The following is a 21,376-nucleotide window of genomic DNA, read 5'->3' on the forward strand; positions in this document are numbered from 1 at the left end:
TATCAAGAAACCAAAAAGTCAGTGAGAATAAAATTCTGCCAATAAAATAATTAAGATACGGTCTACTTATTAACTAACTTATCTTTATAAAAATAGTCTAACAATTCTGTCAGTACCATCTGTGCGTCATGTGTCAACTCATCAGCCGGTCACCCATACAAAAGAAATCACTCGACCGTGTCTAAAACATATCTACGAAGTAATCGAGCGTAATAATAATTACTGATTAAACAGAAATAGTTGCCGCGTGCCGGTGGCGTTTATTAATTTGTTTAACGAATAGAGAATTGCTTAAGAATAAGAAAAGGGAAGAGTTACGGTGAAATTAGTGAGACATTCATTTTAAATGTTTACCATTACGAACAAGATTCATTCAAGATTCAGTCTAGCATTCACACCCACTAAGGTTATATTACAGACAGGAGAGAAAGTTAAACCCTACACAAACTTCTTTCATGTCCGTGGTCACATCAAAAACAGAACTTGTCAAGTTGATCTTCATCCAAGTTTGTCTGGCGACAGATTTCTCGAAAATGTGACAGAAGTAAAGTACTACTTTATCACGAAAACCAATTTTTGGTTGGCACAAAAGATTGAGTGAAGGTCGTGAAGTCATCGAAAACTTGGTTCATGAGATTTCGATTGACCTCTGTTAATGGTGATACATCGAAAAAGTTAAAGAAACAGTGCTTGCAAATCATCGTGTTGGCATCAGAGAGATAGCAGAGGATCTTAACATCACTAAGGGTGACTGTAGAGTGGACGCTGAGCGCCGAGCCGAGCGTACAGCTAATTTCGATTAGCGCTGATAGAATTTAGGTATTGCAAAGTAGATGCAAAATTTAGCGTGGAATTCCGCGCGTACTTTGCTATTATACTCGTACATAGTTATCTGCCTTTTGATCTGAAGATTTTATTTGTGCACAGATAAAGCATATTTTGCTTACAGCTCTTTGCTAAAATAAAAAAACGTGTGGAAAATATGGACAAATTCAAAACGGGATGAACTTGACGAATTTCACCAATATATAGATTTACAAGAAGAACGTTATCCGCAAACTTTTTTTGAATACATAATATATGCGCCAATTCAGTGACCGCATTGATCCTCGGCTCCCAACCAAGGCTTAAGCAAGTGTATGGAAAATTGGTACACTTCTAACACTTGTATAAAAATAAGTGAAAATTTTGTTTATTCCTTGTTAGTGTGGGTCAGTTTTGATAAGATCGTACTCGTATATCCTCCTGGTAAACTAAAAACATACAAAGATACGTAGCGACCTCTATGGTTTGTATAAATCTGTTTCGATAGCGAGACCAATGTGGAACCCTAGGACTGTTAATGTCGCCAAACGCCAATTGTCTTTGTAATTGGCATTCGAAGAATCACAAATGGAAATGAGTACGAATGTGATTAGATATGAATCAAGTATTAGACTCTGTGTGACAACTCGTAGTTGTAGTTTTTAAGAAGAGGTCTCAACTTTATCAAATTTAACCTGAATAATTTTCTATTAAAGGTGGAAAACAATTTTCATATCCATAATTTCCGACACCAAAAACCCCATTAGAAATCTCTTAAAAAATGTTTCTAGATCTCAGCTTATTAAGTGCTCTTTTCTGCTCTAGGCTTCAGCCCAGTACAATGTTAGAAAATATAAGACTCTTGGAAAATCAGAAAATATACTCGCTTATTTATGAGACGCAGAGATGGAGTCTAAACCAAAAGCGCCCAGGTTAAGTCTGTGTTATATATTTTGACTGGGCATTATGGTCGCATATGTAAAGATTTGCTTACTATGTTCCAAAAAGTAATGGAGGCTTTGTTCTCAAAAAATGGTTTTTGACAGAGAGAAGAACCATAGAAGCCTAAAACGAAATTCAAGTGTTAGCGCTGTCGGAGTAGATACGAACTAATATGGAAAAAAGTCATGGTCCTCTGATTCCAAAATCTAGCCAGATTTTTTTAATTTTACCGGTTGAAACCATGATGTCGAGACATTAAAATCCCACAGAATATCTCTAACCCGAAAGTGTCTGAAACATGCTTCGGATAGAAAATATATCAAATATGACGTTCACTAAACTGTCATTGCCGTCATTAATTCCCGTTAATTGATATGAGTGACTTTCAGAACCAAATAAAAGGCGCCTGTTGAACAAGCTTACCTAAGTACGCAAAAGCGAACGCATAAAAGAGCAGCTGGCGCACCCACAAAAAAGGAGAGATAAAATAAACAAACAGAAATGTGTTAGTAAAAACAAAAACAAAAACAAATGTCTATTTTTATTTGACAAGTGCGCGCAAATTGTGTGTATCTAAGCGAATTTATTTATTCACTGCAAATTAACTGGCATTCAACTATCGCTTTCAAATCAACAACTTGACTGGTGTTTAAACAGTGAAAATTACGAATATTGCCAGCGCCGCCACCAACAACAGCAACAAAAGCCAACATACTATCAGAAATGGGTGAAATACGTACCGTTAGCAGCGAAAATTTGCCGCGCCTCGTTGAGCATTGTGGGAGAGAGGTGAAGGAGCGCGCGCTCAACAGGCGCTCCGGCGAAGGGAAACCGTACTGATTGGTCGGTGCGTTGCGGCGTGGCGCGGCACTGTGTAATTAACAATTTCAACTGTCAAATGTGTCGAAGTGTGAGCTGTCTGGCTAATATGTGTGTGCGCATGTGGTGTAGTGTGTGAGCTGTCAATTGTGTGTGCTTGACATTTTATCTATTTAACATATGGGTCTTACAGCGCTCGACCAAAATATTTGTGGGCTTATCTATTCGCATTGGTTAGTTTTTGTTATACCCTGAACAGGGTATATTCAGTTGGCCACGAAGTTTGTTACACTCAGAAGGAAATGTTGGAGACTCTATAAAATAAAAAAATAGTATGTAGGTATATGATCAGTATGGCTGAGTCGATTGAGTTATCTCCGTCTGTCTGTAGATACGCGAACTAGTCCCTCAGTTTTTGAAATATCGTTTTGAAATTTTGCACATGGTCTTTTCTCCACAAGAATCTGCTCATTTCGTACCGTTGATATTGGACTACTATAGCATATAAGTTGCCATATAAACTGAACCATCGGAATCATGTAGTACTTGTAAGGAATCTTTTGTATTTGTGAAGGGTATTAGGCTTCGGTGCAACCGAAGTTAACATTTTCTCTTTTTTCATATTAATTTATTAACTGAAGGTTATAATAGATTGTTTTGCTTACATTTTTATTAGTCAATTTTATCATTTTTGATTTTGCTTGACCCTCGAGCTTTGTCTTGAGGGTGTTACTTATTTGGAGTGATACGAGTTAGTGATAATTGAAGTATGCTCTAACCACACTGCTTAACTTTTTCTAGGAACGTAAATATTGTCTCCTGTTTTTCTCTGAAACATTTTGCTCGTCTTTTTAAAACAAACAGTAGTATAAAATTCATAAGTGATTAAAATATTTTAAATACATATAGTCCGAGAGAAGTTGTGACCCGATTTCATACTTTTTAATATGTGGTATGTACGGAAATTCTTAATTATTTCATATTTTTAGGAGTCTATCGACTATGATGACAAAAGCTAAATATCTAGGTATGGATGTTCAAGTTTATTACTTTTACAATAGAAGGGAAGATTTTTATACTCTGAACAGGATATATTAATTTTGATTGCTTTCTTGTGTAGAAAGAAGGAGACTCTATTAAATATAAAAGATCAGTAAGACGAGCTGAATCGATTTAACCATGTCCGTCTGTTCGTCCGTCTGTGCAAGCTGTAACTTGAGTAAAAATTGAGATATCTTTATGAAACTTGGTACACATGTTTCTTGGTACCGTAAGACGGTTGGTATTGCAGATGGGCGTAATCGGACCACTGCCACGCCCACTAAACTCCATTAATCAAAAACAAATAAATTGGCATAACTAAGCCACACAATAAGATACAAGACTGTTATTTGGTACACAGGATCACATTACGGAGAGGCATCTGCAGTTAAAAAAGTGGGCGTAGTCCAGCCCCCCAATACGTTTATCAATTAAATAAACAAATGTTTTTAGCAACTCTACCTACAGTGTGAAAATCGGGTGACAATCCCGCTCACCCCCCGGATTTAATCGGGGTAAAACTTTGCGCGAATAATACGTTTAAGGTATGCCACCTTGTGACCAAAAACTGTCTAAATCGAACCAAAACTGTTCAAGCCCTAGGTACTGAATATGTGGATCACAGTGCCTATAGTATAGACCTTCTACCGAAAATATCCGTCAATCCACAAAGAAATCTCAAACGAGTATACCATTTGACTTTGCGAGAGTATAAAATGTTCGGTTACATCCGAACTTAGCCCTTACTACTTGTTCTATTTATTTAGTTACAATTCTTAAATCTGCTTAGATTTTGCGACAATAGCAGAGTGACGTTTAGACAAGGCGATAAACTAATAAGCCTTTAGGCAATTACAATTATTTTCTTATTTATTTTTACTGTTATAATAAAGTGAAGTCCCTGCGAGTAGTCTTCGCAGTAAAATATGAAGAAGTGCTCAGCTGATAATCAACACTGATTGAAGTGCGTGTTGCACTCATTTAAATAAATTCTGCAGATATGTATCATAAATATACATATGTATATGTTCTTAACCATGGCAAGTATCTAAAAAGAAAAAAATACAACAATGCAAAATGCTCATAGCAACAACTTGCGAGTCGCCTGCTTCATTGGCTGATTTACTTTAATGTAAAAATTAAATGGGTAAACATTTCAATTGAAACTAATGAACTCTCTCTATTTCTTTATGGGATTGAGGCATGAAGCTTGAGTCTTGTCACAACTATTTATGAAGACATGACAGTATCGTTTGCCATAAATAATAAAATGGAGAGTATAAATTTGCATATGTATGTAGGTATATGAAGTTTGAGACACTTGAGTTGAAATAAATTAATCCGAATCGCACAACCATTTAAAATTATTGCTTTAGGGATTGTTATCGACAAACTTTCATAGGCCACATATACGAATAGATCTCTTAAAATAATAAATATTAACAAAACAATTAAATAAAGGCAGAGAAGCGTTAGGAAATCGACTGCATATGTAAAATTGAATATTTTTGAATATTATAATATTTTGTGAGAATAACTACGTTTGTTAAATATATAAAAAAGTTAGGGTGGTTGCTAAAATATTGAACAAACGAATTTGATTGATTTTCTACGTGCCAGGTCACAAGGCCATCGAAGACAATAAGATAGTGAAAGCGATTGATTGAGAGTGGTGTACGTTTGTCATCCGAAAGCATTTCCGATTAGGAACATGTTCGCAAATCTCACTGGTCACAGTTTGGTGATACGGCTTGAGATACTGAAAGAGGTATCGTTAGTGTGTCCACATAACGTGTTGAAATAAAGAATGACCAAAACTGATTTATTCGTGGGTTATGAGCCTACCAGACTAACCTAACCTATTGAAACTTTTATCTATAACGGTAATACCTGCATTTAATAAATCCCATAACTGTTGATGCGCATTGGAGAAACTTAAAGCAGGTGTCAACGTTCATATTATACAATGGCGGCTGCACAAAATAAAACATCCACATGGAAAATCTTTAAGCTGACCGAGATTGCACTTCAATAAACTTTGTCTAGCATTTTCTTAGTGTACTAGCCTTAATTAGAATAATGTCAAAGTTTCTCCTACTTACTTCCCTAATGTAATTGCGTAACCAAAATAAATACTTACAATCTCCAGCTTCCATATTAAACACAAAGAGCACGAATTTGTCTAAATATACTTAAGTACCACCCTAATATGTTTTTATGTACCAAAATATATATGCAAAATCTTCAGCAACCATATTAATGCCTTAGCATACAAAATTTAGAAAGTATGTTTACACATTTTTCTAACTTTAATTTAGTGTCACCCTAATTGTACATATGTGCATGCAATTATCTACATTTACTTGAAATACATTACAGTGCATATATTTCATGTGATTTATGCATTGTTAATTGACACTTGCTCTGTGACTAGCATTGAGCAGCTGTCGCTTGCGAGTGTGTGGGTGATTTGCATTGCTTGAGCGGCGGATGGAGGCTTTTACTAGCAGACTATAACATTTTCAGCAAACCAGCGTTGACGTGCAAACTAAAAATAGTTTGCTGAATCCATAGTTATTCACAACAACAAAAACGAGTTTTTGAAAACAACAATTAGTAAACAACGAATTTTATATAATTTTTTTATTGTAGAGTCTAGCGGCTGCTTTTCAGGTATATCGTCATGCTGTACGTGATTATCTACTATGAGTTTTACACTGTAAAATAGAGAATCATCATTTTGTATAATGGGAAAGAAAAAAGCGATACATTTTTACTCCTCTTAAAATAGTGGGTTATTTCCTTTGATTTCTAGTGATCTTCTAGATGTCTCCATACACAACAAAGCGTTAATTCTTGCTTTCGGGACATTTCGAATGCCTCGTAGAAAATATCTTTCCAAACATATTATTTGATTGCAGCATTTCAGTGACTAAAAATAACTACTAACATTTTGAAATACAATATATGTATAACGGAAAAATTCGTGAATATTCTGGTCAAATCAAATGATACTCCTAAAAAACGACTTATAGAATTCAAACTTCCGCCTAACCAAAATTATTTGAAAGAACTATTCGTGCAATAAATATTGGGCTAGTTGTGTAGGCTTCTTTAATCGAACGATTATCAAGGAATTCTCACTCAATGTCTCTAATGAGACTTTTAGAACCTTCAAAAGGTTGCCTTACCAGGAAAATTACTGATTCAGCATTCAACTCAAGAAATACAGATAGAGATAAGGTCTACAGACAGACAGGAACACGGCAAGCATACTTAAGTTCTTCGTTTATATAATCGCTAAAACCGGCCGAGTCAAATCTCGAGGAAGACAAATCTGGCGAATACGATAGCTGAATGTTGACTCTCGTTTCTCGTTTGGACACAAAGTCAATCACAGTCATGTTAGAATGTGACGAGCCAAATATGTTGAGTCAAATGTTGACATCCTCTGCCATCTCTCGACGTTAACACGATGATTTTCAAGCACTATTTCTTAAACTCTTTTGTCTTTATCGTCATTATCTACCTCAGAGATGGGCGTCTCGTATGAGAAACGCTTTCGATGACTTCACGAGCTTCAGTTGCCACTCAAATACTTGTGTTTGTGATATAACAGACTCTCTCACATTTTCAAGGGTTCCATAGCCGTGATGCAAATGGAGATCAATTTTCACTCGAACATAGAAAAGTTTGCGCGCGCAGTAAATTTGATATGGAGTATATTCTCACGCTGAACAAGAATGACTAAACAAATACTTCATATTAATTGAAGTTTTCTCTAGCCCATATATAAGTCGAAAATATAAAATAAATCTCTATTAAAGATGTCTGGAATTGCTTGAACCAAAAATACACTTCTAGAGATCGCCTCGACAGAATCAAATGGGTATTACTGACGCTTTCACATCTAAATTGTATTTTTAATATTTTGAAGCATTTACTGTTATTGATATTATATCAGTTAAAAAAAAATTTAATTAATATTTTAAATATATTCAATTTTATGCCGGAACTCATTCCCAATTCATAATTTTCTTTTGTCGCTTTTCTGCAAACACGTTTTTACGCCAATTTGCGAAAGAAACTTCATATTTTTTATTTAAATGTGTATGTGTGTATATGTGTATTTATATATGCATATTGACTGGTTTCCGCCAACATAATTTTCGGTTTTGCGAATTGAATGAATCGCAAACAATTTTCAGCCGGGCGCTTGTGAATGAAATTGTGAGCTTTTGCGGCATGCGTGCGTGTTTTGTTTACCGTTGCTTGCGTATGAGCAAATTTGTGCACACATAGGAATTTTTTATGTACGGTATGTATATTACAGTATACAGTAGAGTGCAAAACATATGCAACTTAAGAGAATACAATTTAATTGAGTAAATTAAACAAAAAAAAATGCATTTCTTCTTTCTTACTTTTAATATTTCAGACCGTCTTTGCAAAAATTCTTGTTCTAATATCTTGTCCTGCAATATTTATGCGCTACTGCTTCAAGTTAAACTTTCTTATAATTTTTATGGTGGTATTGTCATATGCATTGTGTCCCGTTCAAGCTTTAAGCGCCCAGAAAGTGCTATTATTTTAATTGTCTAAATATTATAGAGACAGGATTAAGTCTAGCGTGGATTTTTTTAACCAAGCCGAAAAAAAATATGTTCGCACACTAAAAGAGTTTTATAGGCGTCATAAATCCAAAAACCGAAAAAAACGTAACGAGTACATCACCAAACTGTAAAGGTGAGTAAGTTTCTTGAATAAATAAAAGCCAAGCTTTGGTCTAGAAAAAGCAGAAGAGTCAAAAGATAATTGCCGAGATGACACAATCTACTAAATAATTACGACTTATAGGAGAATAAAACTTAACAACTAACTGCTTTCGACAATAATTTCAGATAAGGAAAAAGTTTCTAGAGATGATCCGGAATTTTCAAAAGCACACCTTTAACCAGTTGTTTCAGTAACAAAACTACCAAGCTGCATATGTTCGGCTCAGCACTGAAATTGAGAAAAATTCAATTTTGTTGACAGTTCTCTGGACGTAGGCGCCACAACGTATAAAAATGTGAAAAAATATGTGTGCATAAATTGAAAATTAATTAGAAATTTAAATAAGTACAATACAATATATATGTATATACAAAATGTTTATTTATTTATGCGCCTACATTTTGTAGTTATTCCATATTTGTATTTTTTTTTTAGTGTCTATTGTATGGCATTCAATTAAATCTATAACTTTTATACTCTTGCAACATGTTGCTACAGTGTATAATAAAAAAAAAACCTAACGGTTGTTTGTATCACACAAAACTAAACGAGTTAGATATAGGCTTATATAATATATATATAAATGATCAGGATGACGAGTCGCAATCCGGATGACCGTTTGTCTGTCTGTGCCAGCTATAAATTGAGTAAAAATTGAGTAAAAATTTAGATATCATAATGAAACTTATAACACGTGTTCCTTGGTGAAAAAGTAGGGACGAATTCGTAAATGGGCATAATCGGACCACTACCACGCCCACAAAATGCCATTAAACGAAACCCTATTAATTGCCATAATCTTAAGATCAGATGATAACCACGCTCACTCTTCAAACAATGGTTTTGTTAAAAACTACTAAAAATGCGATAAATCAATAACTAAAAATTACATATCTCCGAACAATTTCAAATTTTTTTTTTTTTTTTATTTCGCCAGACGGAATAATTATTTTTAAATTTCAAAACTAATACAAGCAAAGTTCCGTTATGACAGCTGTCATTATGGTAATTAGGCTGATAAAATATTATATTTATACCAACGCGTAGCAAAGTCTATTAATTCTCAGTCTTCAGCTTTAAAGAAGAAATAAAGATATTAACTGAATAGAACAAATCTGAAAAAAAATACCAGTGATTCCACCTTTTCCACAAAAAATAACTAGGTTCGCCTTAGATTTATTTAGAGTGTAGAGTGGATACATATATATGATAGTAATAGCTATATATTGCCAAAATTTAAAAGCATTTAAAAACTATTCACCACAAATGTTCAAGTGCTCTCATGGTTGTCATTAACAAATCAGTAAAACCAAACGAAGCGATTGGCATTAACAACAGCAACAATCTGTGTCAACATATGTTCAATCTTGTTTTGCTTTTTACTGCTCATAAAAAGGCAGACCACTGGCATTCTCCCATCGAAGACATTCCAAAAATGACGAACAATGCCAAAGCAATCAAAATTAAAAACCAAAAGCGAAAAACCAGAAATTCAACACCGAAAACGACGCCAAACAAGCGCTGAGAAAAAAGCGAACAACCAATTAAACCAAAGCACAAATCAAAAGTACGAAAAATTTTCCGAAAAGCCGAACAATCATTAGTGTGTATTACAGAAACTCCCAAAGGCCCGGTCTGGTTGGGTGTATGGGCGCGAGGGGAGTTTAACGGCAGCGGCGGCAACAAATGGTTGCGCCTCATTTGCGTTGCAGCGCGTCGACGCGTCACTGAATTGTGGCATCGTTGGCATGCAACAAACTCGTTTAGGCACATGTTGCATGAATGCAGATTAACACATGAAAAAATAACTGTAAAAAAATTAAAAGCACAAAACAGTGTATATTACAGTGAGTGTAAAATGTGTCGAGTGAGTTCAACCTAATGCAGGGATTACTATATATTATGGTGATTCCGTAACTAAAGGTCGAGGTAAATTCGACAGTTTTTTTCGACAAATGTTGTTCAAGTTCAAATGCATACAATTACTTTCGGATATACGCTGACGGAATGTTTAGCTTAAAGGAGGTTATCAAACTTTACATCAAAAATATGTAAATCATATAAAATCTAATGAGCACGTGACATCATGAACGAAGGGAGACGAAGGGGAGCTTTGTTTGCAATCACCACGAAAGTTTCACCGCTCGTTTCTTTTCAACATTACTTGCAAGTCTCGTTTCTATGATTTCTGATAATTCTTCGATTTATTCTCGATTAAAATATGAAACAAAAATAACAGAACCGTAATTATTATTAGACTTGTGCCCAGGCTGATAACCTAATATCCATTGATTTTCTAATAGATGTCTTTAGCGTTGTGTAAGTGCGATTGAGTCAGGTCACGCGACAGTAGTAAGGTAAGGTATCTGAAACAGTTCAATTGAAAATGTAAATGATACTTATGGTCCGGATACTGTAACAGCCAATAAAATTTTGTTTTCTTTCTTCATCGTTTTGGTTCCGGAAATTTTGATACCAAAGACGCACCATGCTCTAGAAGGCCAATTGTTAAAAACATCGATTGAAATAAAGAAAATCAATGAGTTCGACCGTCATTTGAGCATTATATCGGTTGCCCAGGAGCTAAACACTGTTTCTAATCATTTACGAAAGGCTGGATACAAAAGGAAGCTCGATATATGGTCACTACACGAGTTTACGCAACAGAACTTTTGGGCCGAATTTCCAAATGCGAATCACTGCGGAATTAATAAAATCTATCCATTACGTAAGGGAATAAAGTTACTGGTGATAAAAAGTGCAGAAATTTACGATAAAGTCAAGCGAAAATGCTAGTCGAATCGCGGTGAGCCGTCGTAAACGGAGGCCAAGCTAGGATTGACGGAAATGTTTGCTAAGTATTTAAGGGGATTGGCAAGAAATTATTTACTTTGAGCTGCGCCTTTAAGGCCAAACTCTTGATTTGGACAGGTACTGTTAACCATTGCACTGTTCGAAGGAAGCAATCGCTAAGAAACGGCCAGCTTTGGTCATAAAACAGAATGACGCCAGGACACACAATGACCAGAAGTTCCAGGCAGCTTAATAGTCCGAATAATGATATGGCGAATGATTTTATTGGTGAAATATTCAACTTAATAAAAGCTTGTGAAAATCGGGTGTCCTAGTTTTTTCTCAATAAAGGCGAGAGCTTCTCTTAGAGTGGTATTATGAAATTGGAATAATGACAATAAGTTATCGAACAAAACGATGCATGTTTGACCTAAATCGTATAATTCTAACTATGCTAAAGAATTATTCAATTCAATGTAAAAATAATAGCTTTGCTTTTAGTAGACTTTATACATATTTGCCTCATTGTAACAATTTTGTGCATCACTGTGCCTATACCATAGAATTTAATACCAATGCATGAATGTAAGTGTGAAGTGAATAAAGCTAATATTTCATCGCCGCTAGAACGAGCGCATTGAGACGGTGAAGCAGCGGTTTGACGCTGGAAAAATTAAACTCACTTTCAAGTTGTACGTAATTAATGAGCGTGGCGAGAACTACAAATACACAGATAAAGTATTAGAGGGCAATAACAACAACCACTCATTGAAAATAAATATTATATGCAATGAGGCATACAGACGCACACAATTCGTATCTGTTTTCCACCTAAGGCTCACCTAGAATGGCGCCGGTCGGTTCGCAACGGTCAGTGGTGGGGACCGGACTGACAGCTCTTTTCGCTCGACCAGCCCAGAGTGAAGGTAAACAAGGTGAAGCCGATCAACTGGGCTAATGTTGTGTGTGCCACAGCATTGTTGTTGTGATGGAGTCTAATTTGGTATCATTTTTGTTTTTGGTGGTGGGGGTGCTGTTCTATGCGCGCCTTTGTATTGCCAACGATTGCGTGCACAGTTCATATGCACACATACATATATACATATGTATAGGTATATAAACAAAGGCGATTTATTCAGTGCTGCCAAATGCTCGTAGAACAGCTTGAAAATTGTTTAGTTTGCTTTGTAGCGCCCCTTATTCAACTAGTGTGCTTTATAAATGCAAATGTGTGGCAGTTGAACTTTGAAATTTAATTTTTTTCGCTCGAGCAGAAAAATGTAGGTGAATAATTCGCCATCGGCATTGAAAACTGCAAATGACCGCAAAGAGGAATTTTAATATTTTTATTATCATTATTATTTATGTATGTAAAATTTTCGCTCGTAGTCGTATCCGAGCGGAATATATATGGAGTCTGTGTTCAAATAATACCGCAGCAAAACCAATTTTAGGAAATCTTTCATAAAAGTTATCACCGCTTGATAAGCCATGTCCAATCTAGGACTATACGGGGTGTTTTAAGCAGTACGGAATTTCCCAGAAATAAAGCTGCCACTGTGGAATTAATGAAATGCTTGTATTTTGCAACCGTACTTTTCTTAAGAGGTTTCTTAGGCTCCCTAACATCTAAAAAAAGTTACTGTCTGTTGGTGGAGTTATCAATTGTAAGTGGTACATCTAAATTACTTGCATATTCTTTTGGGTCCCTACATTGGTGACAATCTCCTAAGAGCTAATAGGTCACATCAGCCTCGACACACCAGCTGAAAACCAATATTCGGCGTGCTATTGGCGAAATAAAGCTAGATAAGTTGAAAAATGTAATGAAACCACTGAATGGGTTTTATAAGACAAAGTCACGGTAGCCAACCTTTACTCCTAACATGGAAAGACCAATGGCAGAAATCCATAAACCGCTCAGATGTCGGCCTTCCAATGGGAATGGAATAGAACTAACCATTCATTGAATGTTTGGAAGCATGTACCACAAAGGATAGAAATAATCTCTCAAGTATTTGCCAAAAAATTAAATTGGAAATCCATTGATAACAAAATACTTTGAAGGTACTCAAGCATCTCGAACAGTTAATTCTGATAACGTCCCGATGCGTTCATATTTTTACCTAGAGTGATCGCAACTGATCGGCTTATAAAAGTTCAAACCTCAAGTAGTGTTATCATTGAAGTAAAGTGGTATAAAAATAAATTAAGGATCGATGCTTTGCATCAAGATAATTTAGTAATAATTGATTTTCTCAGTTAAACTCAGTTGTAATACCGTTTAGCACTAATAATCTTCAAATAGAAAATATAAAACAGCATTGGGAAGATTTAGTGCTAGTCCAAAAACCACCTACATAATGAGTTGTAGCATAAGGCGTAATATGCATTTTAAAAATGTATGCAGTCACCTCCCAACCCGTAAGGGAATGCACATAAGTATAATCAATATGCACATGCGCGCACAATTCCATATCACACTCGCATATTTAGAGAACGCCACCGCTTTATTTATTTTCTTGACCACAAGCAGTTTCTTCCACTTCAAAGCTATGGCTAACCAATTCAAAAGCTAACAAAAAACATTCGTTTAAAATATTTACGAGCTTGTGTGGGTCGGCATATTTTGCGGTATTTTTTCCGGTCGAGAAAACCAATTCATTGACGCATTGTCGCCTATGAATAGGGAACCTCCGCATGCAAAAGTGAGTTTTGTTTCAATACTTGTGCCTTGTAGTACATAATAATGTATTCATATGTATACTACATATGTGTTAGTAAAAATAGTTGTGGCAAAGCAACAGTTGTCTGTCAAGTAATTTATCTAAAGTAACTCTTCTTTTATGAAAACACATTCCTTGTAGTTATTACAGTCCAATGTTCGTGGGAGTTGAATAGAGAAAAATTTTAAAAATTTGAAAATTTGTATGTTTTCTGTGATTAACATAGCAGCATTTATTGTTGTGGCTTTTAAAACTAACAGTTAAATAGGGCGCATAGGTTAGGTTCTATTAAGAGGTCGATCCTAACAGTGTTCTCACTTAGACAGCTTCGGACGCTGGTCCGTTGTGTTACCTAAAATTCCTATATAATAGATAATAAGACCCTTACAAATCGACAAAGCGCTTTGAGCCTATTAGAAATTGGGAAGTACCGTTATATATTTATTCTTGTTATACACTGCTATATATTTATTATCTCGCAGAATTTTTAAACCACGGTCAACAACATTTTTCTGTATAATTGCTTTCTGAAAACTGCATTTCCCCTTTTTAAAAATGTATTTGGCATATTTGGCTTTGTCCATGGTTACAAAAGATTTTATTAAAAAACTATATGATTATCTCCCAAATAGAGTTTATGAAGCCCTTGTCAACAAAGGTGAAACCACCTGTTTTTTATTTATTTTTTTTTTATTCAAATTTAAAATTTAAAATTGTAAATTTCACTTTTTATATGAAATAAACTGAAAAAAATAAAGTTAGGAGGCGCTATTCTGATAATCCAATTTTACTTTTAAAATTTTTATTGAATAAATTATAAAATATTATATTGAATCACATTGTGTCCTTCTATAGCTTATTTTGAGGTAAATTGGTTAAAGAATGTTGGAAAAATTTGTATAGTTCTAGCTCAAATATTAATGATAATGTTTCAGTGTATGCTTGTTATAGAACCCTGCTCTTCACCCTGCTTTGCTTCCTTCATGTTACCAGATATTTAGGTTTAATGTTAATAGTACTGGTCAACTTTACTTAATAAGTGAACTTGGTTTGGGGCTCTTCTTTTAACAATCCCTACCTGAAATTTATAATTAAGGTTACCGTTTTGAAACTATCTTCTGCTTAAGATGCTCAAGCAAAATGTATGATCGTTCGTTAGCTTAAAATATCGAAATTATTACCATAAATATAATTCCTTCGACCATTACCTGACTATATCTAAGAAAGTCGTGTGAAGTTTTCAAATCAATCGCTTCAGCAGTTTCGAAGAAATTTTCCTCATCGACGGAGAATATTTTAAAATATATATACATGCATGCGAAATGTGAACATATAATTGTATATGCATAAATTGATTATTATTTTTTAATTCATAAGTGGATTTAACGCCTAAAGCTTTCATTACCGTTATATTAAAAAGAAATTTAAAATTATTAGAACTCTTGTTATACATAAAAAGACTCGAAAAGTTTTAAGTTAGATTTACGGTTAATGGAATCAATTGTCATTGGATAAAATTTTTCCCAACATTTTTGGGTCAAAAGGAACTAGTTAGAAAAGTAGTTTACAGTCACTGTTACAGTTCTTATTATCTTCTTAATATTTGCTTTTCATGAATTGTGCTTTTTATTTTATCATAACCATTTGGGGGAGTATTCTCTTTATGTTTCCTTAAATTAAAGGCCCTGTCTTTAAATTCAAAAGCCCTGCTTTTAAGAACCGTAAAAATATGCTTGCCATTTAGCTTAATTAAAATGTTGCAGGCACAAGTAAAGAACACAAAAATATATTTATTTCGGTTGGTATGCACAATGACCAGCTTGCAAGTGTGTGCAGCAGAAAACCATTTTTATTTATGAGCATGACCAGTCTGAGAGCTCAGCATGAAAATGTTGCGTTGACCAGAACTCTGAATCCATATGAAAATTGCCACACCGAGCTGTCCATTTGGTCAGCATCCAGCAATGCATGTTGTCATATATACACGTATATTATATATATATGTATTTGAATGTGTCTGTGTGAATATACACATGTGTCTGTGAGTGAGTGTATATGCTCGCTTGCATACAATATATCTGTGTGAGGACCGAGAGATATTTTTTCGTTAAGTGCTGTTACTCATAGCAGAGGGCTTTCAAAACTATAAACAACAACAAAAAGAACGTTGCATGCAACTTATTGTTAGCTCAGTTGCACAAGCTGTGTGTTTTTCACAGTGACTTGCTAACATAGCGCCCACATATCCTTAGCATCTGCCTTCACGCCACTTGCATCGCATGGCCTGACCTTTCAACTGGCTGCGCTTTCTCGGTGCGTTGCTTATGGAAGCCTCAGGCCAGATGTGTATCAGCATTTCAGCGTTAAATGCAAAGTTCTTTATGTGTGCACGAATTTAAATGGCGATTTGCCTCTGTGCATATTTGTGTAAATGCAATGAGTCTGCATACTTTCCTTAAATAATTATTTTCAAGTTAATTTTTTTATTGAGACAAAGGTACGGTCTTTAAAGAAGGTTCATGATGGTGAAGCTCAAATATAAAGCACAAAGAAATTGCGGTATGCACCTTTCTCGGCATCGAGGAGTTTTTAACAATGTGCGGACGGAGCCGGTGATTACAGCCCTCGAAAAATTAGAGATGGAATCGAACATCAAGCACCTCATATAAAGTATTCTTTGCGAAAGAATGATTCTACCTGAGTGGGGTAGTGCAAAGGCACAACCCAGGATTGGAAACTTTCCTCACTGCTTTGCATCCTGGTGGTAAATAATCTACAGCAAGAGCTCGAAAAACGGGGCTGTATAATACTGCCTCTCGAGCTAACCAAAGGGTACCTGAACGTGGAAACCAACTGGAAGAATAGAAGCGCTTAGCTGTCAACTCAAGTAAAACTGAAAGGATATTATTCACCGGGAGGTATAAAATCTCAGATTTACTCTCCCTAAGGTGGCCTTTTCTCAGCGCACTTACGACGATAGATATGTTGATAGGGATAACTCGCTTGAGAAAAGGCGCAGTGAGCTTTTCTACGAATGGGTCGATATACTGCTACCAGGTGCATCCTCTTTCAGCGAAGTGAGCACTTACTCCAACAGAGGCGACCGCCTTAACCAATTTGTGATAGGCTCAAAGCGCTCTGTCGATTTGTGAGGGTCTTATTATCAATTATATAGGAGTTTAAAGTACCAAAACAGACCGGAGCTCTAACCCGTCCGAGTGAAATCCCCTGTTAGGATCGACCTCTTAACCTAACCTAACCTTAGTACTTCCAGACAAGCATTTTGAAATTCGGGAAGCCATGCACTATATAATGCCATGAGATGACTTTTTTAAGTTAATTCCACAGTTTAAGTATCTGCTAAACCTCCATTTTTTCTTTGTTATTATCTTCTATTGTTCCGAACTCTTTACATATTTCATAGCGCTAGTACTACTATATTTGTGGTTGACACAGCTGTTTCGTACAGGTGTGGACTTCTTTGTTGTTTGATACAATACCTAAACGGTTGCAACAGAGGGAGAACACATTGAAATACATATACACCACGAAAATGAGGAAGTAATCAGTTTCACATATGATCTTTTGATTTTTTACATTTCATATACTATTGCTTTCTAACATTGGTCATAGGAAGCTTTTTTTATATCGTAATTTCAAGAAGACATAAATATGGAGTATTTGGCTTTTACTTTATAGTAAGATGGCGCTATTTCAACAGCTTAAATTAAATTCACATTAGAAAAGTTCAATTTTAGAACTGGCGGTTTATCATAGCCTTTATTTTGGTGAAACACACTCACCGCAACTGTCAAAAACAGCTGATACGAAACTTTTTCTATCGATAAGAGCCGACCACCAGCATTACCTTGCTTCGGAAAATTTTGGTTTAAGTAAATAAAAATAATGGCGTTATGAGACGATTAATGTTAGTATATGTACTTAATTTTTGAAATATTGGCAAAAATAGTTGTGTAAACTATATAAAAGATATTGCTAGCTATTGAAAACTACTTTATTTCAGTAAAAAGTTTTTGTTAAGCTTTAAAGCTTACTAACACATTTGATAAGAATGACTGAAAAAGAATTATTATCAACTTCTCAAACACATATTTCTAAAATTTCAACTTTGCTTGTAACTTCGTAAACAAGCATTTTCTTTTCTATAAAACTCACCAATTAAAATCGCCGGATCCATATCGTTTTCGTTATTCCAATTATAGATTCGGTATTCGTTCAACACATAAAAATCGCTTAAATTCGTAAAACACTGATAGGCATACTGCTATGTAGGTTACTAAATTAGTTTTTTTTTTTTTATTGGAGGTAAGGTTAACACTTTTTGAGTAATACTTTTATCTTCTTAATTAGTTTGTAAGTATGTTATTTATTAATTTTTATTTATTCTTATTTTTCACAACTAGCGCTTGCTTTTGTAAATAATAAGAGTACAGATCACTGTTTACTAATCTGAAATTGAGCCACAAAAAGTTAATATAAATCAGCTGACACACGGCTGTCTAAATAAGCAATATAAACACGAAGACACAAAGCGAAAAATCAGCACTATCTAGCAGACTTGAACAATAAAGGCAAATAAGTTGACAATGAAGCTTGTCTTTTGTTACTAGACAAGGTATATGCCTATCATCCTTTCAGTTGTATTTTAATATTGACATTTTCCAATATACGTATTAATTACTATTTTATTATTTTTCATTTTCTTTAAGTTTTTATTATTATCACAAAACTTCACACTTTGATTTTTTTTTTTGTTTTCTACACGCTGACATTCGCTTATTTGTTGACACACACGTCGGTGGACGAACTCATTCATTAAGAAATAAAAACCTGCTTCAACTATCGCAGCCGGCAAAAAAAAGGCAAGCAATTTCCAATTGAGTACCATATCTGAACACTATATATGTAGAAGCATATTTTGTACCTTACACTTTCGCATTTATTTTGCACGTCACGAGCAAAACTGTGACACATTTTTTTTTACTCTATTTACTCCACGAATTTTCACTTTTTTCATTTATTTGCTTTTTAATTGCAACTCTTCGATATTTACTGCTTTTGCTTATGATTCCTCTTGTCACCATCATAAATTTCACTAAAATGTTCGACTTTAACTTCAGCTGATTGAAATTTTATTGCACTCGTATTTGACATTTAATTAAGCCGCACTCTCACACATTCTTGCTTCCACTCTATGTATCCTCTCTCTACCGCTCGCCAAAGCGATCTCAATGGAATGCTTTGGAAATGAAACACGTACTTATTTATGATTGTTTTTATTATTATCAAGAAATAATGCAACTTTTCTTAGCACTCACTTGGACAGAACGCTCAAACGGAGAAAATATATATTCAGTAAAATAACTAGCATTTAAATAAAATTCTAAACAAGGTAATAAAACCGATTTGGATGTATGCTATTCAGCTGTGGGGTACGACCTGTGTTAGTTACTCATATAATACAGAGGTTCTTAGTTTTAATTAGAGTTTAGTTTTAAGTACTTATTGTTAGGCTTTGAGCAAACATATTCAATAAATAAAGATATATTAGGAAAAAAAAAATTTCTGGACATATCCATTTAGCTGTTAGAGCCACGTATTATATAGCAATAATACACAGTTTTAAACTCTTCGGATATTTCATTAAATTGTTTTCAATTACTGTGAATGTTTGGCGATTCGATACGTGTCCCAATCATGTCACTATCATTCTTTTATACAAACTATAAACTTCTCAAGACCCTGCTTATTTTTCTTATAATCTCTTATAAAATATGTTAATTAAAATTATATTCATTCGTTCGGAGCTTGCAAGCTTCATAGTATATGGAAGAAGGTAGTCAAGAAGAAGACAAACTCCTACTTCGAGTATAAAACTGAAAATAGATCCACTTCTTGATTTCATATAAAGCACTTTTAACTTTCCGAACTTCACCCGTGCTTTTTTCGAGCGTTGAATTTTACCTTAGGCACCGGCTTCAATTGAATGATTAATAACAAACAAACAATTAGGGAATGCTATCAGTTGCGAGAGCCGATTATGTACTTTGATAGAGCGGTGAGTGTCTACAAGTGTATGTGTGTGTGACGATAACCCAGCCACTGTGCAGCAGTATGTTTCAACTATCAGTTGTTCACAGCCGGTGGACTAAACAAAAACAAAGCAGCCAACAAAAGAAGGAATAATAAAAACAAACACAGACGAAGTGGGCAATAAAACTGAGAATATAAAGTTCGTTTATTATTCCAACTATCAAGTGCAGAGAAAGAAAGAGTATGCGAGAAGGGAAGATAAAACATCCAAAGCAACCGATAGCAGTGATCGGTTGGCCTTAGAGGTGCTGCAGGGAAGCGCTTGCCGGTGGTGGGACTGTTCTGGTACTGCTCACTCGCTGTTGCTTTCATTAATTTATGGTTTTCTATTTTATTTTACTTCTCTTTTTTCATTTCTGTGTTACTCTTGTAATTACAAGCAATAATTTCAATTTATTGCAAAATGCTTTCCAATCGAAGAAGTTGTTGGCTTGCCAAGCCGGTCAGGTCAACACATGTGCACGAGAACGGAGCGAAAGTGAAACATAACTGATGCGTCAAGCCGCAGTCGAAATTTGTTGCTTCTGTGTCTGAGTTTTACCACTTGCACCGATTGCATTCGCGTTCAGTGCTTCTTGATTTATTCTAAGAATGGTTCTTCTGTTTGTTTTTAAGTACGTGCATAGCGCATTGTTGTTTTTGTTCAGATTTTTCGGTTTGTGTTCGCATGCACATTTAAATTAGACTTTTATTGTTTTGTTTAATTGTTTGCTCTCTTTGCTTTAGTATTTGTTTGTTACTTTACAGAAGGGGGTATTGTTCTTTTATGGAACGATGTGTTTAACAGGAACGGTGTATCGTGTGAGTTCAATATGTAATTGGCGAAACTAACGAGACTAAACGGCTGTAGTCCCTTCTTCTATCATTCATCCCCTACCCTATGTAAAACAGCTGTTTAAGGCGGTAATTTCTCTTCAAGCGACTGAATACATTTCTGACAAACAAACTTCTCTTAAAATCCATTAGTTATTCCCAGATTGCTAGGAGCTAGGATGTTATTGTAGATAACATAAAGGAATGGACGACAAATATCTGTAGAAGCCGTGGGAATTATGTTTTTAGGTTAAAAGTAGTTTTAAAGAAATCTTTAACATATCATCAAAACAATCTTATTGATAAATAGTTCGATCCCCGATCAGAATTCGATCAGTATAACAAAGAAGGATAATGACCATGTTAAGACGAAACAGACGGGGCATGGCCAATTGATTACAAATTTCTTCGAAGATGGTGGAAAAGATTGGATGTGGAATTAGAAAAATCTATTGGGTCCCGAATTTGGAATATAACGGGTTTTGGTTGAAGACGATTTGAAAATATTGAATATAGAGTTACTAAGCTTGAAGTAAGCTAAGAGTGCG

At 34.9% G+C, this 21,376-nt stretch overlaps 1 protein-coding gene across 7 annotated transcripts in view; it reads right to left on the reverse strand.

Moving 5' to 3' along the window:
• Window positions 1-21,376, reverse strand: part of Dys (Dystrophin) — a 380,727-nt gene that overhangs the window by 353,569 nt on the left and 5,782 nt on the right. Inside the window, exon 2 of one of the 7 annotated variants that reach the window (XM_070107160.1) lies at window positions 18,078-18,371. The exons of the other annotated variants lie outside the window; for them this stretch is intronic. Within the exon in view, the coding sequence (XP_069963261.1) occupies window positions 18,078-18,099 (22 nt within the window). The 5' untranslated portion in view covers window positions 18,100-18,371. The remainder of the gene's footprint in view (window positions 1-18,077; window positions 18,372-21,376) is intronic. 7 annotated transcript variants of the gene reach the window in all.

Source organism: Bactrocera oleae, chromosome 2, assembly GCF_042242935.1.
Source record: "Bactrocera oleae isolate idBacOlea1 chromosome 2, idBacOlea1, whole genome shotgun sequence".
Classification (NCBI taxonomy): Eukaryota; Metazoa; Arthropoda; class Insecta; order Diptera; family Tephritidae; genus Bactrocera; species Bactrocera oleae.